This window comes from Perca fluviatilis, chromosome 12 (assembly GCF_010015445.1).
Source record: "Perca fluviatilis chromosome 12, GENO_Pfluv_1.0, whole genome shotgun sequence".
Lineage (NCBI taxonomy): Eukaryota > Metazoa > Chordata > Actinopteri > Perciformes > Percidae > Perca > Perca fluviatilis.
In genome coordinates, this window is record NC_053123.1 from 6,655,328 (window position 1) to 6,683,143 (window position 27,816).

Genomic DNA, 27,816 nt, shown 5'->3' on the forward strand with positions numbered 1-27,816 from the left:
CACTGTGTGTCATTGCATGTTTACATACGAGATGTCTGCAGTTATTGCAGTTGGGTATAATAAAGCTAAGCCATGAGCCTGAATTCATACATTCATCATCATTCATTCATACTCTGGAAAACACTTTAATGCATATGTGCAATTAATTCCTCCAAAACTGGAGCTTACACACTTGTAAATGGGTAGTTATTCTGTGTAACGGCCATATACCTAAATACCTATATGTGAACTACAATGAAAACGAACATGACTTGTGTCAATCAGTCCAAACATATTTTACTTCATATAAACATACAAATACAAATATATCCTACAAATACCTGTTTGGAGCTGTATATCAACTTGGTATTTGGTTTTCGCAGCTCAAAACAGTACACTTCTTCTCAGTTGCTTTGGCACATTTCTCAGATCGGAGATGACAATAATGTGTCACATAGGGAATAGTGCTCCCTTTCATGTGCATTGTTCATTACACTATTCTTACAGAGTGAACTGTTAAATATGGACAACAACACAAAGCAGTTTCACTATATTGGTATAAACGATGGCGTAAGGACTGGTCAGTTTGATTGGGTCATGGGTATAAATACTTGCTTTGGACACAAAAGATTTCAATCTAAATACACGCTTTTGCAGGTCAGTCACTATGCGGTGCCATTAACACCAATTGTTTTAAGAAATGCACTCACTGTTTTTAGTGAAGACATGTCCATGTTGATTTCACATAGCTAAAACAAACCTGAATGATTTAAATTAGGAGGCTACAATAAGCTACTCATCTGGCATGCCTTTTATTGTGGAAATATGCACACACAGTATTTCGTGCGCCCGAGGTCTATGCACGACTCGAACCGTGTGTAACAGCTCTGGGAGATCGCTGACGGCCCAAATCAACCTCTCGTCCATGTTCCGTTTGTGGATCCAGCGTGTATTCGTGCTTTTTTCTGTTTTTCGACACCTGAATGCATCGCGTCACAGCGCGCATTGCGGCCGCTTTGCGTGCCGCGGTCAAAGTTGAACCATGTTGAACTTTGACCGCGGCACGCGCAAGAGTGGACAGCCGCAAGATGCCGCTTGCGCTGCGCTTTGCTCAGCGCAGCGGCAGACCAGTTTTTGCGCACGCAAGCAATAATGGGTTTCATAGCGCAGCGCTGCCGTTTGCGCGTACAATGTGAACGGGCCTTCAGTAGAGCTGTGGCTATCTGTCAGCCTGGCTACAATGCTGAAAAGAAACCTTGGGTTGTTCTTATTGTCTTCTATTAGTGATGAGTAATAGTCTGATCTGGCCTTTCTTAGGGCCTTCTATAGGTTTTGAGACTTTCTTTCCAATCCAAACGAGATTCTTCCACTTTTGTGGAACGCCACCTACATTCAAGGTTTTGCGAGATTTGTTTTAATTTGCGAGTTTGGGAGTTATACCAAGGTGCTAATTTCCTTTGCTTCATCATCTTCTTTTTCAGGGGAGCAACGGAGTCTAAGGTCGTCCGTAGGCATGTCGTAACACCGTCTACAAATGCATCAATTTGAGAGGGACTGAGGTTAACACACAGGTCCTCTGTTATGTTAAGGCATGACATAGAGTCGAATGCTGTTGGAATATTGTCTTTAAATTTAGCTATAGCACTTTCAGATAGGCATCTGTTGTAGAAGCTTTTATCTAATTTAATATAGTCAGGTAGTAAGAATTCGAAAGTGATTAAAGAATGATCTGATAATACCGAATTCTGCGGAAATATTATTAAATCCTCAATTTCAATACCATATACCAGCACAAGGTCGAGGGTGTGGTTAAAACAGTGCGACGCCTTGTGCACACTGACTGAAACCGATTTAATCCAGTAATGAGTTGAAAGCTGTACTAAGGCTATCATTGTCAACGTCCACATGGATATTAAAATCACCTACAATAAGTACTTTGTCTGATTTAAGGACTAAACATGATAAAAACTCTGAGAATTCAGATAAAAATTCAGAATACCGACCTGGAGCCCTGTAAATAACAGCGAATATAATTGGCTGTAATGTTTTCCATTTTGGATGTTGAAGATTAAGAACAAGACTTTCAAAAGGAGTTATAATTTAATTTAGGTTTAGGAGTAATTAACAGGCTTTCATCAAAGATTGCTGCAACTCCCCCTCCTCGGCCTGAGCCTCTAGGAATTTGAGTATTAATATGACTGGGAGGAGTGGCTTCATTTAGACTAACATAGTCTTCATGGCCCAGCCAGGTTTCAGTAAGACAAAATAAATCAATGTTATTATCTGATATCAACTCGTTTACCAATAATGCTTTAGAAGACAGAGTTAATTTTGAAAGAACTAATTTTCCTATTTTGTTCTATCGTTGCAGTCGTTTTAATTCCAATTAGATTGTTAAGTATAGCGCATCTTTTGTTTACCTTTGATTTAACAAATGTAGGTCAATGCAGTAACCTCTTTCTCCCCTTTGTGCATCCAGAGCCTAACCCCCAAGTGCATGTATACAAGGCCCAACAGCACTTCCTCTTTCCAGCTGTGCAGGTTTAGACAGACAGTTACGCAAAGCAATTCATGCGTCTGAGGCCTCTGGCAAACACTTCCTCTACACAACTGCGGGGTCACACAGGCAGCTTTACACAGTAATTCACACTAAAATGTCTCTAAGCATATGTATATCAATATCAGTAACAACGCTTAGCATGATTATATTTTTAAGTGTAGGATTCACGTAGGGTACAGATTTGATCATTGGCAAATTATCAAAGATATTTTATCAATATTAATAAAGTTATGAATATGGTTATTAATAACTTTATCAAATCGACAAACAATCAAAACGGGGCACCAACCTGCTTGTCAGGGACCAATAATCAAACTGTGGAACAGTCTAATTTCTGTAAAAATCCTTTAAAAGGAATTAAAGGAAGGGGTGATTTCGAGCGCGACCCGTTCGACCAGCAGTTATCACAACAAATACACCAATAATCACCAGCAACTGCTAATTAAGTATAATCGAATTTATTAACGTCACAATTATCAGTAGCCAATCAATAATCCTTCAATAATAAAAAAAATATATACATTTTACAATATCACAACCAAACAAAGCAAAAACAAAAGCAGCATGTCTTGTGGACACGTCTGTGTCTGTGTGTGTGTGTGTGTGTGTGTGTGTGTGTGTGTGTGTGTGTGTGTGTGTGTGTGTGCGTGCGTGCGTGCGTGCGTGTGAGAGTGAGTGAGTTAAAGAGGAGGGGCGGTGTCGAGATGTAGTTCTAATACAAAAACAACTCCAAAAATGGCTACTCCTGTGAGCTGCACATAACTATTCAGCCTCAAGAGGGCGGTAGTGGTGCTGCCCTACGAAGCAGCTTGATTGGTTAGGGTTAGGCATTTCACCTCGAGTGGTTAAGGTTAGGGTTAGGGGATTGGTCAGGGGATAGGACCTGTACGTGTTAGCATGGACGCCTGGCCAATAGTAGTGTGTGAATGCTATTGAAGGGCGGGTCTTGGCGTGGCCATAGTGGGATTCGTATTATCGCTGCCCGGAGAGGGCTGAAGAAGCCGAGGTGGGGGTTGCTAGGCAACGCGCACGTTTATACCATATGCTAAATCACCTATTAGCTCTATACAAACCCCACGTGGTTAAGTTAGCAGCGTTAGCTCGGGAGCTACGTGGTTAGCTTATATGTCCGTGTGTGGGTTAGTAAAAGGAACAGAATAAAGGAGGAAAAGAAAAGAAACACTCTGATCTTAGTTATCGATAATGGCCAGCTCCCTCAGCCACCCAGGTCTGGACCCCACGTGTAGTTAGGACAGACTGAGACTTTTGATTTACCGAGGGAAACGGCCACTATAACCACTCTAGTGGCTAACAGCTGATTCACCGCGATTATCTCGCGGACAGTAACTAAACTCCTTCAAAGGAGTGGTTTAGCAGGTAGCGTTTACGGTTTTAACCCAGCTACTTAGCACAACAGAATCAAACGGTATAATGATCATTATACATTCACAGCAACAGATTAATAACCAGATATGGCCAATACATGATTACAATCAGATCACATTAATGGCACAAGCGGTAGCGAACCCTTTGCTCATTAATAACAAACCAAAACGCACTAGTTCTAATATCTGCCCAGAACTGTGTAAAGCCTTACTGTGCGTTGTTTGTCAGTTAATCTCCTGCCAGAGTTTAACGATCTGTTTCGTCCAAAACAGGGGACGATACGTGATCCAGGTCGACAAGCAAGAAACAGAACGCTGTCCTTTTCTTGAATCTAGGCTGATTAAACCCGTTGCAGATGAGGGAATACCCGGCCAGTATTTCCTCGGATCCCCTTTGTATATCAGACCGATATAAATTTGTCCCAGCTCAACTCGACCAGCGAGGTGATGCTGGCTAGCTAGTCCGGACTAGTGCTTCCTGTCAGTAACCCGGGGTCACCATGAAAAGCGAAGAAACACACGCCCCGACGGCTTTTATCCTATCTCCACCTCCTAGTGGCGGGGTGGTGCATTCAAAGGTCCGACAGCCAATGGGAAAGCGCAACCATCTCACAGGTGTGAAGCAGTTCTTTGTCTCACCACCAGTCTGCCGTGCCCTCCACGTGTTGAATGTAGAATCTCCATCTTAGGGACTCTGCTTCCAAGTAGCAGCCTGTAGGAGTTTGGTGAAACTGGCTTTGGGATTCACATGTAGGCCAAGATCCTTTGTCTGTGCAGTCAACTCACTCTGAGCCAAATCACTGTTTAACCAGCTTCTTGGTCCCCAACATAAGCAATCATATAATTTAAAGGCACATTAACACTCACAAACCAAAATCAAAAGCAGTATTATAGTTTCACAAGCAGAAATATATATTTAGCTGTTTTTGGGTTAAACTCATGTCACAAGCAGAAATACAGTCTCAACTGTTCTTGAGCTAGAACATGTCAAAAGCAGAAGTGTAGGTTTGGCTGTTTTTTGAATTAATACAAATACATTTCAAAAAGCAAATATATTTCAACAAGCAGGAGTATAGTTTTTGATTGTTTTTTTGGATTTTCACATACTCTCATTCAACAGGACTGCATTTATAAATCACCTTTCTACTTCACCAGACAAATAGCTTTACAATTTGCTACAATTCTTGGTTCAGCGTCTTGCTCAAGGAAACTTCGACAGGACAGGAGGAGCCGGGGATCGAACCGCCAACCCTGTGGTTAAAGGATGACCCGCTCTGAGCCACAGCCGCGCCATTTGAAATGCATTACCATTAATGGCTTAGTGCTTAAAACTTAGCACCATTTTTTGAGACCAAATTTTTATGGGTTTACTTTTCTACTCCTGTGCATTCATTATGGAGGAGACATTACATATGAAAATCAACTAACGGAAATATTGTATTGACATACATACACACTAGGGCGTAATTTCCACTGGAGACGGGGGGGACATGTCCTCTCCACTTTTTAAAATCCAGTTTGTGTCCCACCCCCCAACTTTCAAAATAGTTTGAAATTATTTTATTTATCTCAGTGATCTGCCCCTATTTTAAACAATAAACACAGTAAGACATCTTGTTCTTTTACATGGATTAGTACTATTCTTTCTGGAAGAATTTATCATTATGATCAACTTAATTATTTCCTGGATTTTGTATCATCTTAGTCCCTAAAATTATGTAGAAATGGAAGGAAATGGGATTCAAATAGAAACATTATTTTGGCGCAGGACACCCAGACCCCTTGTGTCTCCCCTGTGTTTTCTGACCACGGTGGGAAATCTGGAGCAGTAGAAGTTAACCCTCTCCTTGATTTCATGTTTATGGAGAAGGAGAACCAGGAAATGAGTCGGGAGGGGGGGAATGCAACGCTACCAAGCCACGGCCGAGCGACGTGTGTCGCTGCGACGTGTAGTTTAATTTTTTGAGAGATGCACGTCAGGCTACGGCGTAGGGTCCGGCGTAGACGCAGAGGGGTCTGCGGGGGTATGCCGGCGATTCTACGCAGAAGCATAAAAAGGCCTTAACCCTTGTGTTGACTTTGGGTCACATTGGCCCGTTTTCAATTTTTGTTTTATATCAGAAAATATGAGACGTAAGAATAAGCGCTGAAAATGTATAGAAGAAAAATTTAACAATTTAAAATGTTGGAAAAAGCAAAAAAAAAAACTGTGAAAAAAAGGTGTCGTTTTTTTCAAGGTTGACGCGAAGACAACACAAGGGTTAAGGTTAGCAGTCTTTACGGTCATGTGTTCAGGAAAGAGTGGACCCAAATGCAGAGATCAGGCAGGCAGGCAGGGGAAGATTGAGTAGGGTTTATTATTATTATTATTATTATTATAATAGGGTACAAAAACCATAGCAACAAAAGGAGTCCTGATGCAGCAGGCAACAAACGTCCAAGGTAGGGAAAAAACCAGAACAGGGAATCCAGGGGGGCACGAACTGAAGACAGGCACGAGGAAAAACAAACTGAGCTGGCAAGGAAACAACTGACGCAGGCTAACAGGGACAGGACCCAAAACGATCTGACAAGAGACAAAGGGAACACAGAGGTTAAATACATGAGGTAATGAACAAACGAGGGACAGGTGATACAGCAGGTGAAACACATTAGGAGAGACAGGGTAATCAACAAAGGCGGGAAAACACAGGAAGTAAAACTGGACAAGACAGAAACGCAGACTCAAAGAATCAAAATAAAACGGGAACCAGAACGTAAACGGGGGAATGCACCACAGGGAACAGAAAAATACACAACAGAATATATACAGACAATACACAACAAAATATACACAGGCCACAGGATACAATAAAAACAGGAAACCTGCAAAAAATAACAATAACAGGCAACAGAAAGTCCAAAACCACAACACTTTACAGTTACATTCAGCCGTAAAAGGTTACGGTCAGCCGGGTACAGAGCACCTGGAGCTGTCTGTCCTCTCAGGGGCCGTGGCAGTTGAGTTTAGCCGACAAAAGGTTATTGTCCTGCGGTGCCGACTAGTTAAGATTAATAAAAAGATCCTGGTTTGGGTTAACACTCCCAGGACACAAACATGTGTTTCCATCGGTGAAAGTCTTGTGTTATTCCCAGGAGACAAACTCTGCCCTCAGGTTAAAAGCCCTGCGCTCTTATGCACCAGCAGTCGATGTGGTGCATACAGCAAGGAATACATACAAATTACAGTGCTTTACTTTACGTAGCTATCTGTAAAAATGGTTGATTAGAACAGCCTGATTGGTGTGCTATGCCCGGGCCAAAACTTTCAACTAATATTTTGATCGCAGTTCATTATTATTTTCCAACCGCCATTTAAATCCTGTATGATTCTAACTATAACCCGTTCCCATCAGTCTATTCAACCCCCTCCCAGCCCTCCCACAGACCTGAGTTCTTATTTCTTTCAAACTAGCACCATGTTTTTGAGCTGTGGATAGGTCTGGAGAATGTCGGGCTCTTTGAGAACTTTAAGAAAACGAGAGCAGGATTCTTGACCTCCATCGATCACTTGATCCATCAGCTCAGTAACACGTTCTTCTGGCTGTGAGATATGCTTCAATCTCTGATATTGTCTGTCTGTGACAATACGTTTGGCGTGAACATGCTGCAGAATGAAGGAGCGATCTGCCATCAGGCACTCAACAAGTTCCACCTTGTGATGAATGATTATTTCCACAGCAGGGCCCTGCAAAAGACAGGAGGTGTTGCTTATTAATCGTGAATGAATGAGGTTTTATGAAATGGGTCATTTGCTTTTGGGAAACTATACTTTTTTCAACTGTGGGATAAAGTTAGCTGCCATTTTTCTGTTTCAGCATGTGGTTTGTAGGCGTGCATGTGGGGATTGCCTGTTATTTTGATTAGTCAATGTGTGCCTTAAGAGTGTGAATGTGTTTTTCTTTGCCCTATTGCTGGTGACCTGTCCAGTATGTACTCCCCTTTCTGCCCTTGCATGCTGGCCTAAACTTCCCTGAACAGCAGATCTGATGGAAGAATCGTAGGTTTGGTCCAGCTCCGCTCACTTAGCAGATGTTTACTGGATCAGTAGCAGCTTTTTTTTCTTTTTCAAAAGCAGTTAAACAAAGCATTGGAGTTCTCGTCAGATGTTCTAACTCAAAGCTCAGCAGCTCATCTTTGAACCAGATTTTGACCATAAACTTTTCAATATTGGTCTGTTGATTATGAAACTAGAGCCCTAAGGCAGTTTGCTGAGGTTAGTTTAGCTTAGCATAACATCTGGAAACAGGAGTAAACAGCTGGTCTGGCTCTGTCTAAAGGTAACAAAGTCCACCTAAAATCATCTATTAAATTTACTAAGATGTTAGAACATTTTTAGTGTAAAAATGAAAAATAGCTGCTTCTTGGCCAGAAGCAACGTGTTAAAGTATTCTTTTAGTGTGTGTGTGTGTGTGTGTGTGTGTGTGTGTGTGTGTGTGTGTGTGTGTGTGTGTGTGTGTGTGTGTGTGTGTGTGTGTGTGTGTGTGTGTACCTGAGAGGATGGCGGTGTCTTGTCTATTCTCCCTGAGAGAGGAAAGCCGTGTTAGGATTTGCTGAATATATATACTGTAATGCAGAATAAATATGGAACAGAAGGTTGTCAAATTACCTGCAGGTACTTGTGATTGTTTTATGGTCAAATTGAAATTGAGATCACCGTTAATATTGGCATGAGATATTACATCATTACAAATCACACTTCCATTAGTTGCGATGTAATCTCCTCGGGGAACTTCTCCAACAGCATTTCCTGAAAGAAGAAAAGATCAATTTAAATGTTGCCTCTTGTAATAAAACATATTTTACAAAGGCCCAAACATAATTGGAGTTATAGTCATGTAGCCTATTTCACAACCTTTTCATTTGATGACTTCCCACTGCATGGAATACTCATGCTTACCAGTAGGACCGCTTCCTGGATGTCTCTCTATTTCAATCCCCATGTTGAGGTGGTTTCCTGTTGCACCTATGACTTTTCTGTTGGTAACAACACTGTTACCACCAGCAAACACTTTTGGTGTGGACGGCCCTGTAAATTAAATATGAATAAGAAGTCATCCTTCAGAAACGTATGAACAATGTATAGAAAAGAGAAACATGAACCTGTGACTTGATTTAAGGCGAGACACTAGTCTGGGAAAACCCTGACAGACTTCCGGCAAATTTGAGATTTGCTCTGCAAGTCAGTCTGGCCAAGAGCCCATTCACCACTCCCAGCCGTTGAGGCGGGCTTTACACGACGACGATAGCGCAGCGACGGCGAGCAGCTTTTTGTTTACATTCAACATGACTGCTGCTGTCGCTGCTACGTCACCCGGATCGTTGGTCTGATTGGTTGAAGGACTATCCAATTGCGCCCCAGAGGCATTTGAGCGGCGTCCGTTGGTGACGCCCCTTTGGAAATGGGCTGTGGATGAAGCTTGCCCAGACCCACTCTCAGTTACAACTGAGAAGGGTCTGGTGTCAACTAGGGATGCACCGAATATTCGGCCACCGACAATTTTCGGCCGAAAATGGCCCAAAAGGGCATTTTCGGTTTTCGGCCGAAAAACTTTTATCACCGAAACAATACGGCCGAAAATGTTGTGATGACGCAAACAGAAACCGCGACCTGCACGTGTGTCAGTACCCGATCCGTTCCACCTGCAAAGCGTCTCCTAAGCAAAGAGGTTGAGACGGACCACGGAGTGAAAACAATGAAAAGTGCTCTTAGAGTCTGTCAGCACACATTTCACTGAGATCTATTCAGATCCTCTGCACTTCATCGCGACTGTACTTGATCCGCGTTATAAAGACCATTACGTGGATGCGGAAATAAAGCAGGGCGCACGAGAAATGATCCAGGCCGCGATGGATGCGGAGAACCCGCGTGGAGACGGAGCAGCGCCCAGCGCAGGAGGAGATCAGAGCGCAGAAAAAAAGACTTGTCTCTCTGCACCAGATGAGGGGCATGCACCCTCGCTGTCTGATATGTTCAGGGAAATCCTGCAAGAAAGTGCCTCAAATAATAATAATAATAATAACAATAAGTAATCTATTCTGTTCTTAGGCTACTATATACTGTATGTGACTATCAGATTGTAGCCATATTTCTGCTAGATATTTTTTTTTATTAAACTTTAATATTAATTTATACAATTGCAATGCCTTGATTTTAGTAAAGTTAGTACACAGTCATAGCCATAAATGCAATGGTACTAATAATTGGCTTAATTTCTTTCGGGGTTTCGGTTTCCGGTCTTGGTTTCCTCTTTTTTCGGTTTTCGGTTTCGGCCAAGAATTTTCATTTCGGTGCATCACTAGTGTCAACCAGGCTAGCGAGACACTACAGGTGAATAGGGTAACATTTTAAAATAATAGATATAACCATGAAACTTCCTCAGTTGATTACTTACACAAATATATAAAAAAATGTATTACAAGTTTTTGAAATGTTTGATTATGCAAATGAGGTATTATGTCCTTAAATATGCGCAATTTTGCATATATTTTTGGCAGATAGATCTGAACATATGATAAAGCCAGGTGCAAAATTATTTTTTCATTTTGTTTACACACAAGATGAAAACAAAATTTCAGAGGGATTTCAGGATATCTGCTTTCATTACCTAGGATATTTTTTGATTAAAATGTCACATAAATCAGGCCAGGAATGATTTATTAACAAATCCCTCTGAAGATATCTTCAGAATACTGCTAAGTGTATAACTGGAAAGTTTGGTGTACATAGGTGCTACATAGGCTGAGATGTTTATACTGGAGAATGACAAAAAAACTCATTTTGAGAAAACGGCATTACAAGATTTAAATAGGGGAATTTAATACATTTCTATTGGAAAAGAAAATTGCTCAAAAACAGAATAAATGCTCAGGCCTTTAGTAATAATAATGTAGAATATATCAAGCTCATTAAAACTGATTATTTAATAACATGGCAGGGATATAAGGCCTACAACTGCAGTAACTCAACATTGGCAACAAATTAACAAATTAACATTGGCGTATCATGTACAAAGTTGCCGACTAGACAGTTGTATGGACATAGAACAAGACCAACAGTAGATGTCACAGTGTTCTAAAGTCTAATTGTCCATTCCAGCACCATATGTATTTTAGCTGTGCTCAGACTCTTGCGCCTATGTTTTACACTGGCAGTTGTGAAGGCCTCAGCTTTCGAGATCCTGAGCATCTTAGTTTCTCTCATCGAATCGACCGTCACAACTGTGCTCTGAAGCCACAACTTCTCCATAACAGAAAGCATGGCAGAGGCACCTTCATAGAAGGTGGGGATGGCCATACTTGCTGCTGCCTCAAGCTTACTTTTCCCCACAAAACAGTCCCCTCAGTCAGCCGATGGTGAAGCTAACTAACCAGGCTCCCATCAGCACTGGTTCATAACCACACAACAGAACAAAACTAATTATGAATCATTCAAAAGACCAATATTTGGAACATTGGAGAAAGCAAACAAAGTAGACTAAATTGTTATTTGACAGAGTATCTGCACGCTGTCAGAGACACGAAGAAGAGACGGATCCTGACTAAATACAGGCTCAGTGACCACCAACAGGGTCAGACAGACAGGTCAGAGAGACGGGCTCAGTGACCACCAACTGGGTCAGACAGACAGGTCGGCGAGAGAGAGACAGGCTCAGTGACCACCAGCTGGGTCAGACAGAGATGACCTTCCTTCCTCCACTGGGAAAAACTATCTTCACTAAGAGATTTACACCTTGGAAAAATAGCCCCAAAAAAATAACCCTTCCCAAAGTTAACACCAGAAAATAAGCTGGAGGTTCTCCTAGGAGAGGGGACAGCAGCTCTACTGGCAGCTAAATATGGATCTGCCTGCCACAGCCTGAGGGACTCACAACCACTTTAGGATCCCAACATTACAGATAGTATTGTATAATAATTATATTATAGGCCTACAAAAACTGTAACTGTTGTGTAATAGCCTAATTGTTTTGTAATATAGTGTGTTGTATCGCGATCAGTACAGTGTAGTTTATATGTGACACATTATATAATATGATATCGTATATTAAATATGTCACATATATACTATAACTACATGCAGGATACATTTCTGTAAATTGATTTGTGAGAGAGAGAGAGAGAGAGAGAGAGAGAGAGAGACTGCTGTGTGCCGCTCTGATTACCTCCGTTGTCTGAACACTGTTTTCCGATCGACGTAGGCCTACTACGTGCAGGCCTTTCATCGTCTGCTGTCTTCTTAGTTTGTAATCCCCTGGGTCTTCTTGCTAAGGACAACTGTTTCCGTCTTCTCTGAGTTGATTTTCGACGACGCACTTCTTTCGCCATTTTGAGCTACCGCGGAAATATCAGAGCGGGTCACGTGACGATTCTGAACGAATCCCGTTGTCAGAAATTGGCTCGCATCAGCCAATGAGATTGCTCATTTAGGGTTAACTCCCACCTCCCCTTTTTTTACTGTCACGATTAGTTGCTGATGAAAAGGAAATGACCATATTTGGATCCGACAGCATTGCAATTTGCAGAGGAGAGAGAGAGAGCTTTCTAATGATTATAATTATTGTGATGACAGGGAGCAGCGGGATGATTTCGAACGCCAGCTTTTGTTGAATTTAGGAGATATCTACCAACGCAAACAGATAAAGTGTAGTAAAATAAAGACATAAATGTGTATTTTGGACTTTTTTTCACCACAAGTCTGAATAAGACATGTTATTGAAGAAAAAAAAAAAAATCTCAAAATTGACCAGTTAAAAAAGGTCCACTTCCAGTATCTACAGTGCAGACAGCAGCTGTATACTACTATTTTACAGGCTGATGTTTAGCTACATTGTTTCAATATCCATTGTAATCGAAATACCATTGAAATCCTATTGATCTCTAGGTATGATTTAAACGTTGTTTCAATGATAATAGAGGGCCGGTGCAACATAATGAAGAATCAACGTCAGAGTTCGATGTTGATTCAATGACTTTATCGTTGACAGCAAGATGTTGATTTAACATCGTTTCAATGACTATTTGCTATGTGTTACTGACAGCTGTCTCCTCCCTTTTGGATTATTATTTTCAAAAGCACTCTCATCTTGTCTAATGCACTGCTTTGCATTTTTTACCTCGAGAAACTCATTCACAGATCAAATCTCCCCACACTTATTAAGTGTATACATGGTCACCTGCAGTCTGCTTTTGCCACGGGTCCATGATCTGCAACGAGACAGAACATTTAACAGAAAGGCAGTCTGACACGTGCTTAACGTGGATTTCTTGGTTCCCTCCTGTAAAATAATGACCTTAATTTCAATAATTCACCCAGAACCGAAAGTGAAAATGTTTTTGCCTATATAATTACGCAATACAATGCAAGAGTCGTAGGCATTATTCTGTAAAGTTAGAGGACAGGAAGAGGCAACACGTAAAATAAATTAATAACTTGTTTTGATCTTTTCACCTTTTAATTATATCGCTGTTGTTGTGTGTTTTCGTAGCCTGCGGGACTATATCCACTGTTTGTTTGCAAACAGAATGTAACTCTTATCCGACTGTAAAACTATCTGTAGCCTAAGTGCAATAAAAACACAGTAGGCTACGTATGTAGAATAAAATGAGGAAATTCCTGTATGCATATGTATGCAGAAAAGTTCAATCACCATAAAGACTCAGAGGACAGAGGCTATATTTACTTTACCCAAACTAGTTCCACATCTGGACTGTCTCTTTATGACACTAACAAAGCGCTCATAGCCTACCTTTGTTGGAAGTGGTTTGTCGGGGTGTAGATAAAGTCCAACAAAACCTGCGGGTAGAAAATGACTGTAGATCTAAAGGAGGAAATATGAAAAAGTTCTCTGCTTATATAGACGTCGGAAACCAAAGGTTTGTTGCTTCCTGCGTCTTCGCTGTGCCAGGGTTACGCGCCGGGCAGCAGAGATAGTACAGCTGTACTTCCTTTATTCTCTCCCACAGTGTGTGTGGAACATCCAGCCAGCTGGGGGTAGGGCATACACAGGCAGCATACACACCAGTTTAACATGGTGGTCTGCTCTGAAGCACAGCACACTCACAGGTTTACATATCTACGTGTTGCGTTCACAGTCTATGGTTGCGCTACAGCAGCCCATTGGAACTCCTCCTTACTGTAGCTGTCTGTGAGATCTCCATTGTAGCTCAGAGCGCTGTTAAATGTCCCATCACTCTGAGTGAACTCTGTGATCTGAACCTGACCTACAGCCTGCCAGTGGTGGAAGAAGTATTCAGATCCTTTACTTAAGTGAAAGTACTAAAACCACACTGTAAAAAAAAAACACTCTGTTGCAAGTAAAAGTCCTGCATTGGAAATGTTACTCAAGTAAAAGTATGCAAGTATCATCGGGAAAATGTACTTAAAGTAATACATGTAAAAGTACTCAATGCAGGAAATCTGGATGCTCTGATTGGATAAACTCTACACACTCCGATCTGGTATCAATTAAAGGTTGAGCCAAATTATTTCCCAATGAATTATCAAAGAGAACCAAATCAAATATGCCCATTTCTCCTCATATCTGATATGTTACCGCTGGAGAAAGACACAAATGGTGCGTAGATTTAAGAGCCGATGGCAGGATCATATCAAACTAATCGACTCACTTGTGTAACAGCATATTGTGTGTGTGTCTGTGTGTGAGAGAGAGAGAGAGAGAGAGAGAGAGAGAGAGAGAGAGAGAGAGAGAGAGAGAGAGAGAGAGAGAGAGAGAGGCTTAGTGTATTGTACTACTCAGGTTTCTGTCCCCAGTGATGGACTAAGAATTAAAAAGTCTCTTAAGTACAAAATGTTGAAAGGTGAATGTTAAGTTTATTTAAATGATCATCCCATTGCATGTTGTATACAATCATGAATTCGAATTATACTGTTGCCAAATTGATCGACATGGGAAACCCAAATATTCAAAAACAAACCCTTTACACTGGTGACCTCTAGTGGCTTGGTAGATGATGTGCAGCAGTCTGCATGTAACTACATAATGTTAATGCAAGGTGTAATGTTGAATTCAGACAAAATGTATCAACATGTACAAATATCTGCCAATGACTGTAAACTGCTTTGGCAACATGTTTTTTTTTTCATCCCAATAAAGCTTATTGAATCGAATTGAATTAATAGATGAGGCCCCCATGATTAATTATTGTTCCTTTATTGCAATATTTGATGATGAGATCACAGGAGTCAGAAAAAAGAGAAAAAGAAAAAATATTGCATGGAGAAAGTGTAAGCAATTGTGTATATAACACATGCAAATAAATGTGTGAACATATACACAAACACATACATAGTAAACCTAAAAAAAAAGTACAACTTAATTAACATCCCCAGAAAAAAAACAGTAAATGCTAAAACTATTTTAAAAAGCAAGACACTCAATAACCCCAGCCGGCCTACATGGATGACGATGCTTATAGGGACGCCCTATTGAGCGTCTTCCTCTTAATATAAGTTAGCAAACAGCCTGAGTAGACACTGGTGATGGGGAAGAGAGCTGGCTGAAGATCTGGTAATGGATGATGATGGAATGTGGAGCGGGTCTTGTGATGAGTAGAGTTGGAGGAACCCTGGGCCCTGGATGTAATGGAGACTGGAGGTGAATGGGGTGGCCACCATGTTTCTTGGCCTGTTCAGTGAAGAGAGGCTAACAAGAGCAAAGTATTCATCTGATTTGGAGGAGGTTAATTTCTCTTTCCACTATCTGGCTCTCTGTTCTAAACTATAGAGGTGTACAAAAAGTGTGTGTGTGTGTGTGTGTGTGTGTGTGTGTGTGTGTGTGTGTGTGTGTGTGTGTGTGTGTGTGTGTGTGTGTGTGTGTGTGTGTGTGTGTGTGTGTGTGTGTGTGTACCTGAGAGTCCGGCAGTGTCTCGTCTACTGTGCCTGAGAGTGGAAAGCAGTGTTAGGATTTTCTGAAATGTCCAGAAGACAGAATATATATGCAGAATATCAGTCAATATGGAACAGAAGTTGGTCAAATGTTACCCGAACATACTTTTGGTTTCACAGTCACTGATACATCTATATCCCCATCAACATGAACATCAGATATACGATCAGTACAAATCACACTGCCGCCACGTGCAGAGCAATCTGCCTGCGCTACTTCTCCACCAGCTTTTCCTAGAAGAAAAATGAAAGAAAATATGTGCTCAATTCAAATATTGCCTTCTTGTATTGAGACGTGTTGAGGAATATTACTGCTTACCACTCGGACCGCTTCCTGCATCACTCACTGTTTCAACCGCCATTTTGAATTTTTTTCCTTTTATATTTTTGATTGTTCTGTCGGTAACAACACTGTTGCTATCGGCGACTGGTCGTGTCCGTGGGCCTGTAAATATGAATAACAGTCATCCTTCAGAAACGTATGAACAATGTATAGAAAAGAGAAACTTGAACCTGTGACTTGATTTAAACCGGATTCATGTTGAGGTCCACTTCCAGTATCTACGGTGCAGACAGCAGCTGTATACTACTATTTTACAGGCTGAAGTTTAGCTTCAGTGTTAGAGCTGAGAAGCTGTTGCTGTTGCTGCTAATGTTCTGGAAGCTGCCTCACAATGTCAAAGAAGAACTGACAGCCCTCTCCTCCCTTTTGGATTATTATTTTCAAAATCACTCTCATCGTGTTTAATGCACTGCTTTGCATTTTGTACATCGAGAAACTCATTCATAGATAAAAATATCCCCACACTTATTAAGGATGTAATGAGGGTCACCTGAGATTAAAGCCACGACTCTCTCTGCGACTGGCCACATCCAGTCAAACGCTGGCCTTATCCAATCCAACACTGACTTCAACCAGTCCATGATCTGCAATAAGACAGAAAATATTGCACAAGGTACTTAATATAAAAGCAGTTTGACATATGCTTAAAGTGTATTTGTTGGTTCCCTCCTGTAGAATAATTAACTTCAAATCATTCACCAAGAATCCAAAGTGAAAATGTTTTATTACAGACTAAAATACAAAACTTGTGTGCCACTTGGGGAAATTCTGTCAAGTTAGAGGACAGGAAAACACAAAAAGGAAGACCGAGTCAAACAAAGACGACCACAATCACCTGAACACATCCTGTTAACTGGTTATTAAGATTCTGTAAACCCTCTGCACCCAGAGCTAGAAGAACTGACCCCTGTGCTGTCTGAAAACATGTCATAGAACATCAGACTGCAGTTTCCTTGCCACTATAAAATACTCTGTAGAGTGTTTTCTGTGTGTTTTCTCCAAGTATTAGCCAAAAGGGAAAACAATCAACATATTTCTCTGATTATCCACTGCTGGCATAAAAACCTTCACTGAAATGTATCTTTACGGGACTAAATATTTCTGGAGAGTCTCACAACTGCGGTAGAATTTCCTGCTTACAGTACAAACTCATGCTGTTTAAGATGAGACAGTGGTACCCAGGTCTCTTTCAGGTCAGCAGTGGTGGAACTAGTATTCAGATCCTTTTACTTAAGTGAAAGTACTAATACCACACTGTGAAAAAATACTCTTACAATTAAAAGTCCTGCATTGAAAATGTTACACTAAGTAAAAGTACGTAAGTATCATCAGGAAACCATACTTAAAGTAATAACGTGACTGTAGGAACGTAGGAAAGAGAAGTTGTTGTAAAAGTAAATGACGCAGAAGCATCCTCACACATCAGGAGATGAATGAGGAAATATAAAACCTTATTTGGTCATTTCTAATCTTGTATGTGCAGCATGAGATTAAATACACATTAAAGGGGTGATAGAATGCAAACCTGATTTTACCTTGTCATAGTTGAATAACGACAGTTTGGAGGGTAAACAGGACATACATAGAACCTTAACGGGCAAATCTCAACGAACCACCGAGTTGACGTCAACTCGGTGGTTTGAAGAAATGTGCGTGAGGCATCAATAGGCCTACTTATTAAGAGTAATCATTATTCCCACAAAACGGGGCTGAAAACGTGCGTACGCCACTTCCCACGCAAAGGTTGTGATTTATAAAAAACAAACTTGACGGGAGAATGTGCGGTCCTCCACGCAAACTCTGACCCATGCGTACGCACATTTTGGAGACAAAATAGGAATTAGCGACGCAGATGGTGATATGGTGAACTGAAGTCAGAATGCAGAAAGTACATGTGGGAATAAGGGTTATGTTTAAGTATTAATGCCTCACGCACATTTCTTCACACCATATGAAGATTAAATCCAGCAGTGTTATTTGCGCTTGTACTGAGTGATAATTGTTCCATAAACACCTCAAACTCAAATCTTAAATAAAAACTCGTTCTTAATATTTAATCAGCGCTGTCTCGCAGTCCCATTGTCCGCTACGGAGCGCAGGAGGAGGAGATGACCCGACTGCATGGAATACAGGATAGCATCAAATACCCTACCATTAGGCCTAGATAACTGCACAACACAGTGTAAATAACTAAATATGTGTCTTTAATACTGTGCATATATCATCAAATGTCAAAGTCTGGAAATACAGCCAATCGTTACGCTCTATGTCCTTGTTATCAGTCCAAACTTTAATACTGTTCATAACAAACCCTATATGAAGAAAAGTGGGTTTGCCTATTACATTTCGATTTCAAATTGTATCTCGGGGTGGGGGATACCACCAGTTGATGCTGTGATTTTAGCAAGGTGTTAACAATCACAAATTGTTGTAGACTAAACATATAAATCCTGCGGTGAACCCGTGCGTAATGCTGCATGATGGCACTACTGGCCCTGCAGGAGGACAGCAATGGAAGAATCAGGAGAGAAACTTCAGGGACCATGACGATGACTGGCTCATATGCCGATTTAAATTCCCTAATGTAGCTGTACTAATAATATAGCTGAGCTCTTGGATCTATGTACTGAATTGGGTCCAGTAGAGAGGGCAAGGCGCCGGAACCGTGCCATCCCGGTCCAAATACAGGTCCTCGCCACTCTGGGGGAAACCGGCTGTTTCCAGAGGGAAATGTCAGACAGCTAAGTGTTTTTTTAAATAAATATTATGTATAATCTTCAACTTCATCACTAAGGCTTGTTTGGATATAATATAGTTCTGTTAAATCTTCTTATATACGTCTGGTATATCGAAGCTGTCCCCGAGTGCCGTAATGCCTGCCGTTTTGAAAGATTTCATTTAAAAAAAGGGTAGTCTATAGATCAGGTTTCCCTACACTGTGCGACAACAGGCCGAAATTATAATTCAATTGGCAGCAATTCCCGAGCGTCTGAGAGTTTTATTTATTAATTTTTTTTTTCTCCGCCAGTCGTCATGATTCGGCATGATTCGGTGTAACGAAAGAGCTGCCAGGGTCATTAACATACTGATCAGCATTCACGAGGTGCTTTGCATTGACTATTTATGGTTATAAATGGGCGTGTACAGGGCGGGATAAGAGGCTGATCCACGTACGCACACTTGTAGTCAATCTGTGATTTATAAAGGGAACATTGCTTACAGGTGTGCGTACACACGGTTTTATAAATCTGACTTTTTTTCGGCGTACGCCATTTTAGGCTTTTGGGCGCACGTACACTTATAGTAAGAATCCTACGCACAGTTTTATAAATGAGACCCCTGGGCCAGAATTGGCCCAGTACAGTTATTATTCCCATGACGTGTGATTCGGATCTGGCCCAGACTCATATTTTATATCTGGGGCTCATCTGGCCCTGATCTGTGATTCATATTTACGCTATCAGACAATTAAGGCCAAAACAAATACCCACACAATTTGTAATTTTCAAAATAGTTTTTATTTTTTAATTTTAAAAAGGCAAAAGAGAAAACTACAGCATGAACAACCATCTGACGTGAATCCAGATGCACAAAAAGACAATACAAACCAATACAATCAAAAATCAAAGACAAGAAAAAAGACAAAAAGCATATGATTAAAGATCAATGTTAATTATTCAAATTACTAAAAAAATACAAAACCAAGTAAAACCTAATGTGAACACTGCGCCTACTGTATATTTACTGCTCATTAGTTGGGTGAGACCGGGCACGGCGGCGGCCACCCCCGCAGTCGCAAGGCAGATTAACCATCTGATGGCTAGTGATTCATCTCCGTGTCCGTGGCTTTGTCAGACATGCGATTCTTCCTCACTGCTCCTATAAGACGTAGCCTACAAAAAGAAGCACACAAAGCAAAGAAACAAACAGTATGTTAGATTAAATATTCAAAGATTATTCATTACATGACATTATAGTAAAATGCTTGCACAAATAAATATGAATAGGCTAAATGTGACTTAAGTGGTGTGTAGTGAGTGAATGAGTGAGAGAGTGATTAAGTAAAGACTGAGTGAAAGGCATCTATATGCTTATGAGCCATAATGGCCTAGGTTGCCATCTCACTGAATTAGTTTTTATTGTTAGGGTAACTAACAGACTGGTTTGCCTAGTGGGTATAGCACTAATAAACGATTTTGCAGCTAACACACAATGGACAGATATTCAGTAATTTTGGTGAAGATCACCGATTCAGCCTTAAAGCCTATGTTCACATTAGTTGTGGATGTTTAAAAGAACCTATAGCCTACCCAGCTTGTCTGACACGTCTCAGGTTGTCAGAATGTCAGTGTAAACTAAATTTGTAAACTTTTATGTTTAGCCTATACATATTTAACAGATTAACATGACATCAACAGCAGTTTACTTTTACAATTTTACTTGTATAATGCACTTACAAATAATCACAAAGACGGTGCAGCCTGCAGTCTTCCTCTCTGCATTTCAAATAGAGTTGCGGGTTTATGCAGGAAAAAAGCGTTCTGTTAGTTGTGGCGCGTCTGGTCTGCGCAGCTCCTGCGGATCTGGCCCACACCCGCCGGGCGGACTCAATTCAGTTGTGGCGCGTCCGGTCTGCGCAACTCCCGTGGATCCGCCGGGCGGACTTGTGGCACCTCTGGTCTGCGCAGCTGCCCCGGATCTGAGTCGCACCCGCCGAACGGACTGTCATACTCAGAAGCTACAGACAAGTCTGGCGCAAAGTTGGTGCAGATCTGCATACTGAATGTGACTGCTGCGCGAATCTGCTGATTCGAAAACGGATCTGGCACAGATGTAAATGGGTTCCCATCTGCGTCGCCAATTTTGTCTCCAAAATGTGCGTAATGCATGGGTCAGAGTTTGCGTGGAGGACCGCACATTCTCCCGTCAAGTTTGTTTTTTATAAATCACAACCTTTGCGTGGGAAGCGGCGCACGGTTACTTTCCTACGGTTAGATAGAGCTGCCTATTGTGTGATGAAAACGCCTATGATGTATTGCACCGCGAATCATGCGAATCTGCCAATTTCTGTCTAACTTTACTGAAGTTGTAAAACCTTATTTGGTCATTTCTAATCTTGTATGTCCAGCATGAGTTTAAATACACCTTAAAGAAGACAAGAACTACTTCATCTTAATTTTCCTCAAACGAGATTCAACCTAAGTCATCAAACTCTCCTGAAACTTCTTCAAATCTCCTAATTCAGGCTCTCCAAAGTTCTCCAACAACAAATAACGCACAAAACCTACCTGTATTTGGTGTGACTTATCTTAAGCCTGCTGTAGATTAAAAAGGTGTCGGTTACTAACCGAGAGACCACAGCTCACTGCTTCCTTCCTCTTCTTGTCTACAGGTCCCGCCCTTATTATCTGCGTGCCAAAAGCTTGCTGCTTCCTTCGTCTTTCTTGACCGTGTGCCAGGGGTAGTGTAGTTTACTAAGTTATCAGCATTCACGAGGTGCTTTGCATTGAATATTTATGGTTAAAAATGGGCGTGTACAGGGCGGGATAAGAGGCTGATCCACGTACGCACACTTGTGGGTAGATTCATAAAGGGAACATTGCTTACTGTTTTTTTGGCACACGCTTTCGGCTTTTTGGGCGTAGCCTACGTACACTTTTAGTAAGGATCCTACGCACAGTTTTATAAATGAGACCCCTAATGTGTGTGTGTGTGTGTGTGTTAGAGCGAGGAATCAGTGAGAGAAACAAAGTGTCTCCCCTATCTTTCCGAAACCAAAAGCTTACTGCTTCCTTTGCCTTCACTGTGTGCCAGGGGTAGTGTAGGTTACTCCCTAAATAACGCAATCCGGGAAAAAACACTGTTTTCCTCCGGGTACTTTCTCTTCCTCTGAACTCTTAATCCACATACCCAGAGCTCCTTGGTCTTATCGCTTACTCCACACCCCCAGAGCTCCTTGGTCCAAAGCCAGATACCCAGGGCCTCTATCCAGGACAGAGAGGCAGGGGTGTCAACTAAGTTATTAACTCAATATTCATCTTCACCTGTCAGTATTTCTACAGCATAGCAGTTGGATGTGACCCAGCAACAAATGTCCTCTCATACGGATTCAAATGAACTGAGTAGGTCTGGATGCTCTGGATAAAACCTACACACCCCAGTCTGGGATCAATTTAAGGTTAAGATCATTTATTTGCTAAGTGACATTGGATACTTCACTGCTGGAGAAAGATTGTCTGTCCCCCATTAGACTTACAATTCAAAAGCATGTTAAGTAAAAATCATTATTATTTAATATACAATATGTTTTTTACTGACACATTTTTGATAACAACATATAAAAATGAATGCCCAAAACCTGACACACACACAGACACACGCACATACATCCAGTGGCTTGGTAGATGACGTGCAGCAGTCTGCATGTAACTACATAATGTTGATGCAAGGTGTAATGTCAAATTCAGACAAAATGTATCAACATGTACAAATATCTGCCAATAACTGTAAACTGCTTTGGCAACATGTTTTTTTTTCTCCATCCCACTAAAGCTTATTGAATTGAATTAATAGATGAGGCCCCCATGATTGATTAATGTTCCTTTATTGCAATTTGATGATGAGATCACAGGAGTCATAAAAAGAGAAAAAGAAAAAATATTGCATGGAGAAAAAAGACCTATATAAGCAAGCAAACTTATATATAGCGCATGCAAATACATGTATGAACATATACATAAACACATACATAGTAAACTTAGTTCTTCTAAAGAACCAGATTTAATAGCATGATGCTTACACTTAATTAACATCTGCAGAAAAACAACAGTAAATGCAAAAACTATTTAAAAAAGGAAGACACTGTTAAGAAATTTTAAAATACGCGATCGTTTGATTTCTGAGGAGGAAGGAGAGACTTGGGTCGAATTGAAAGTTAAGCAAAAGGTTTAATAAAACAGCATGATGAAAACGACATGACAAAAACAATCAAAAATAAAACATGAAACACTGCCAGCAGTGGACTACAAGACATGCTTCCCCTTGTGGGGTCACAGTTTGCAGTCCTGTGACATGACAAAACAATACACTGTAAACAGCGGACTGCAGAACCTTGTTCCCTTGTCGGGTCCCAGGCTCGCAGTCCCGAAATCCCCTCTGTTTCCGCATTATATTCCTGTAGAATTGTGGGTGTTTTCCTTGAATGAAAAGTCTCTCAGGTTAAGGACACACCTGATTTCAGGTTTACTCCAGGTCACAGACAAAAGTTGGTTATCATGGTACTGCCGATTCTATTCAAGTTTACAGATATGCATTTCCTTTGTTCTAATCAAGTCTAGCCCAGCAGGGAGTGGCTCCCCAAAATGCAGAGACAACAGTTACCTTTCCTGTGGGGACAATGAGTCTTCTCCAGTATGCTAAATGACAGATATGACCCATCCGGCCTACATGGATGACAGTTCTTATAGGGACACCCTATTGAGCATCTTCCTCTTAATATAAGTTAGCAAACAGCCTGAGTAGACACTGGTGATGGGAAAGAGAGCTGGCTGAAGATCTGGTAATGGATGATGATTATTGCATAATATTGCAATATTTGATGATGAGATCACAGGAGTCAGAAAAAAAAGAAAAAGAAAAAATATTGCATGGAGAAAGTGTAAGCAATTGTGTATATAACACATGCAAATAAACATAGTAAACATAGTTCCATATTTAATAGCATGAAGTAAAACTTAATTAACATCCCCAGAAAAACAACAGTAAATGCTAAAACTATTTTAAAAAGCAAGACACTCAATAACCCCAGCCGGCCTACATGGATGACGGTGCTTATAGGGACACCCTATTGAGCGTCTTCCTCTTAATATAAGTTAGCAAACAGCCTGAGTAGACACTGGTGATGGGGAAGAGAGCTGGCTGAAGATCTGGTAATGGATGATGATGGAATGTGGAGCGGGTCTTGTGATGAGTAGAGTTGGAGGAACCCTGGGCCCTGGATGTAATGGAGACTGGAGGTGAATGGGGTGGCCACCATGTTTCTTGGCCTGTTCAGTGAAGAGAGGCTAACAAGAGTAAAGTATTCATCTGATTTGGAGGAGGTTAATTTCTCTTTCCACTATCTGGCTCTCTGTTCTAAACTATTGTGTGTGTGTGTGTGTGTGTGTGTGTGTGTGTGTGTGTGTGTGTGTGTGTGTGTGTGTGTGTGTGTGTGTGTGTGTGTGTGTGTGTGTGTGTACCTGAGAGTCCGGCAGTGTCTCGTCTACTGTGCCTGAGAATGGAAAGCAGTGTTAGGATTTGCTGAAATGTCCAGACAGAATATATATGCAGAATACCAGTCAATATGGAACAGAAGTTGGTCAAATGTTACCCTAACGTACATTTGCTGGTTTCACAGTCACTGAGAAATCGATATCCCCTTTAACATCAACATCTGATATATGATCAGTACAAATCACACTGCCGCCACGTGCAGAGCAATCTGCCTGCGTATCTTCTCCACCAGCTTTTCCTAGAAGAAAAATGAAAGAAAAAATGTGCTCACTTCAAATATTGCCTTCTTGTATTGAAACGTGTTGAGGAATATTACTGCTTACCACTTGGACCGCTTCCTGGATAACTCACTGTATTAACCGCCATGTTGAAGTTGTTTCCCTTTACATTTGTGATTGTTCTGTCGGTAACAACACTGTTGCTATCGGCGACTGGTCGTGTCCGTGAGCCTGTAAATATGAATAACAGTCATCCTTCAGAAACGTATGAACAATGTATAGAAAAGAGAAACTTGAACCTGTGACTTGATTTAAACCAGATGCATGTTGAGGTCCACTTCCAGTATCTACGGTGCAGACAGCAGCTGTATACTACTATTTTACAGGCTGATGTTTAGCTGGTAACACTTTACACTAAGGTACTCAAAAAATTAGGTAGTTACTGTTTTTGAAAGTGTAGTTACTGTTTTTCAGAGGGGAAAAAGAGTAACTACCCTTCTGAAAAAGAGTAACTACCCTTCTGAAAAAGGGTAACTACCTATTTTTTTGTGTACCTTATTGTAAAATGTTACCCTTTTGTACTCATTCACAGATCAAATATCACACTTATGTGTTGTCTTCCCGTCAACCTTGAAAAAAACATTTTTGTCGACGTTTTGACACCTTTTTTCCAGTTTGTTTTTGCTTTTTTTTCTCTAACGTTTTAAATTATTAAATTTTTCTTCTACACATTTTCAGCGCTTATTTCTACGTCCCATGTTTTCTGATATAAAACAAAAATTGAAAACTGGTCAATTTGACCCGAAGTCAACACAAGGGTTAAGGATGTATGTATCAGGGTCACCTGAGATTAAAGCCATGAGTTTCTCTGCGGCTGCAGTCTGCTTTTGCCCCAGGTCCATGATCTGCAACGAGACAGAACATTTAACAGAAAGGCAATTTGACACGTGCTTAATTAACGTGGATTTCTTGGTTCCCTCCTGTAAAATAATGATCTTAATTTCAATAATTCACCCAGAACCGAAAGTGAAAACATTTTAGCCTATATAATTACGCAATACAATGCAAGAGTCCTAGGCATTATTCTGTAAAGTTAGAGGACAGAAAGAGGCAACACGTAAAATAAATTAATTAATAACTTGTTTTGAACTTTTCACCTTTTAATTCTATCGGTGTTTTTTGTGTGTTTTCTCCACGTAGCCTGCGGGACTATATCCACACAGGACGTAACTCTGAACTTATCCGACTGTAAAACTATCTGTAAGTGCAATAAATACACAGTAACGTACAATGAGGAAATTCCTGTATGCATATGTATGCAGAAAAGTTCAATCACCATAAAGACTCAGAGGACAGAGGCTATATTTACTTTACCCAAACTAGTTCCACATCTGGACTGTCTCTTTATGACACTAACAAAGTGCTCATAGCCTACCTTTGTTGGAAGTGGTTTGTCGGGGTGTAGATAAAGTTCAACAAAACCTGCGGGTAGAAAATGACTGTAGATCTAAAGGAGGAAATATGAAAAAGTTCTCTGCTTATATAGACGTCGGAAACCAAAGGTTTGTTGCTTCCTGCGTCTTCGCTGTGCCAGGGTTACGCGCCGGGCAGCAGAGATAGTTTACTGTACTTCCTTTATTCTCTCCCACAGTGTGTGTGAACATACAGCCAGCTGGGGGTAGGGCATACACAGGCAGCATACACACCAGTTTAACATGGTGGTCTGCTCTGAAGCACAGCACACTCACAGGTTTACATATCTACGTGTTGCGTTCACAGTCTATGGTTGCGCTACAGCAGCCCATTGGAACTCCTCCTTACTGTAGCTGTCTGTGAGATCTCCATTGTAGCTCAGAGCGCTGATAAATGTCCCATCTTTCTGTCTGAACTCTGAGTGAACTATCTGAACCTGACCTACAGCCTGCCAGTGGTGGAAGAAGTATTCAGATCCTTCACTTAAGTGAAAGTACTAAAACCAGACTGTAAAAAAAAAACACTCTGTTGCAAGTAAAAGTCCTGCATTGGAAATGTTACTTAAGTAAAAGTATGCAAGTATCATCAGGAATATGTACTTAAATAGTAATACAAGTAAAAGTACTCAATGCAGGCAATTCTTCACATTTTGGAAGCTATTCCTATATATTGTTGGGTAGTTTGATTTATTATAAAACATCGTATTGTATAAACTACATGTGTTTTGTGTGCAAACATCTTGATTTGTAAAGTAACTAGTAACTAAAGCTGTCAGATGAATGTAGTGGAGTAAAAAGTACAATATTTCTCTCTGAAATGTAGCGGAGTAGAAGTAGAAAGTGACATGAAAAGAAAAGACCAGAGTAAAGTGCAAGTACCTCAAATCTGTACTTAAGTACAGTACTTGAGTAAATGTACTTAGTTACATTCCACCACTGCAGTCTTTTAAGTATTTATTCTTTGCGTAAATAAGGTTCAGTTTATCATGAGAGTCTGAGAGAATGAACAGAGGCTTCCTTACAAGTCACTTCCTTATCAACCCTTTCCCAAGCTGACAGCAACGGGGAGGGGCTGAATTATTGGCCCTCATGGGCCCCTCCACCCTGGGAAAGAACAAGGAGGCAGAGCTTATCAGAGGAAACCTAAAACTTGGGCTGTCAGGCTCCATACATGAAGCAGAGGTAAAACTTTCAAGCAGCTAAAAACTAAAAAACAAGTCAATAATCAGATATGTTAATAATCAGATATGTGGTATTCCATTACAGCTATTTGGGGTCACCTCTACAAGAACATGCAATGATGATGTCATGCAAATCCTGAATTAGGTTACTGACACCTTTTTGGGGTCAAATCCAGGCACTGGGAACCACTACCAGTTAACTTAAACTGTAAAGTAACATCTGTCAATTAAATAAGGTTGAGTAAGAAGTGCATTGTTTCCCTCTGAAATGTTGTGGAGTGTAAGTAAAAGAAGCCTACCTTGAAATGTTGCATCCAGTTTCTGAGTAAATGATCCACTTTTTTCCCACCACTAATGCCATCCCTTTATTGTGAAATACTGGATAGTTGTCCCCTTTCAGGCCTTCAAATTAGACAAGTGATTCAATCAATAATAATAATAAACATAATAATCTGAAACGTGA

At 40.8% G+C, this 27,816-nt stretch overlaps 2 protein-coding genes across 21 annotated transcripts; both read right to left on the bottom strand.

Moving 5' to 3' along the window:
• Positions 1-7,345: 7,345 nt before the first annotated feature.
• Positions 7,346-14,233, bottom strand: LOC120569611. Of its 4 annotated transcripts, none has more exons than XM_039817548.1 (6): positions 13,710-14,233; positions 13,137-13,167; positions 8,864-8,992; positions 8,573-8,713; positions 8,456-8,487; positions 7,346-7,651 (listed from the first exon to the last, which is right to left on the bottom strand). In XM_039817548.1, exons 2-6 carry the CDS (start codon positions 13,162-13,164, stop codon positions 7,370-7,372), a joined length of 612 nt encoding a protein of 203 aa, XP_039673482.1. In that variant the 5' UTR covers positions 13,165-13,167; positions 13,710-14,233; the 3' UTR covers positions 7,346-7,369. The 4 variants fall into 4 exon arrangements, with proteins under 4 accessions (XP_039673482.1, XP_039673483.1, XP_039673484.1 ...); XM_039817549.1 differs by having other exon boundaries at positions 13,077-13,167; positions 13,710-14,232; XM_039817550.1 differs by lacking the exon at positions 13,137-13,167 and having other exon boundaries at positions 13,710-14,232.
• An 882-nt stretch (positions 14,234-15,115) lies between these two features.
• On the bottom strand, positions 15,116-26,667 carry LOC120569614. Of its 17 annotated transcripts, none has more exons than XR_005640915.1 (7): positions 26,136-26,667; positions 25,545-25,605; positions 24,834-24,931; positions 24,665-24,720; positions 24,449-24,480; positions 23,913-24,204; positions 15,116-15,278 (listed from the first exon to the last, which is right to left on the bottom strand). XR_005640915.1 is itself a non-coding variant. In XM_039817553.1 (6 exons), the coding sequence occupies exons 2-6, from the start codon at positions 25,600-25,602 to the stop codon at positions 15,394-15,396; spliced, it is 588 nt and encodes a 195-aa protein (XP_039673487.1). In that variant the 5' UTR covers positions 25,603-25,605; positions 26,136-26,667; the 3' UTR covers positions 15,116-15,393. The 17 variants fall into 17 exon arrangements, 10 of the variants coding, with proteins under 10 accessions (XP_039673487.1, XP_039673488.1, XP_039673494.1 ...); XR_005640914.1 differs by having other exon boundaries at positions 23,913-24,256; XR_005640916.1 differs by having other exon boundaries at positions 23,913-24,274.
• Positions 26,668-27,816: the final 1,149 nt, after the last annotated feature.

Excerpts from the sequence above, each read along its gene's own strand:
- LOC120569611 (XM_039817547.1), bottom strand. The coding sequence starts at position 12,288 with ATGGCGAAAGAAGTGCGTCGTCGAAAATCAACTCAGAGAAGACGGAAA. Across the intron at positions 8,993-12,125 it reads ACAGTGTTCAGACAACGGAG|GGCCGTCCACACCAAAAGTG; the intron begins GTAATCAGAGCG and ends TTTAATTTACAG. Across the intron at positions 8,488-8,572 it reads ACAATCACAAGTACCTGCAG|GGAGAATAGACAAGACACCG; the intron begins GTAATTTGACAA and ends TTCCTCTCTCAG.
- LOC120569614 (XM_039817552.1), bottom strand. The coding sequence starts at position 16,792 with ATGGACTGGTTGAAGTCAGTGTTGGATTGGATAAGGCCAGCGTTTGAC. Across the intron at positions 16,314-16,701 it reads AGTCGTGGCTTTAATCTCAG|GCCCACGGACACGACCAGTC; the intron begins GTGACCCTCATT and ends TCATATTTACAG. Across the intron at positions 15,609-15,830 it reads AGACACTGCCGGACTCTCAG|GCCAAGAAACATGGTGGCCA; the intron begins GTACACACACAC and ends TTCACTGAACAG.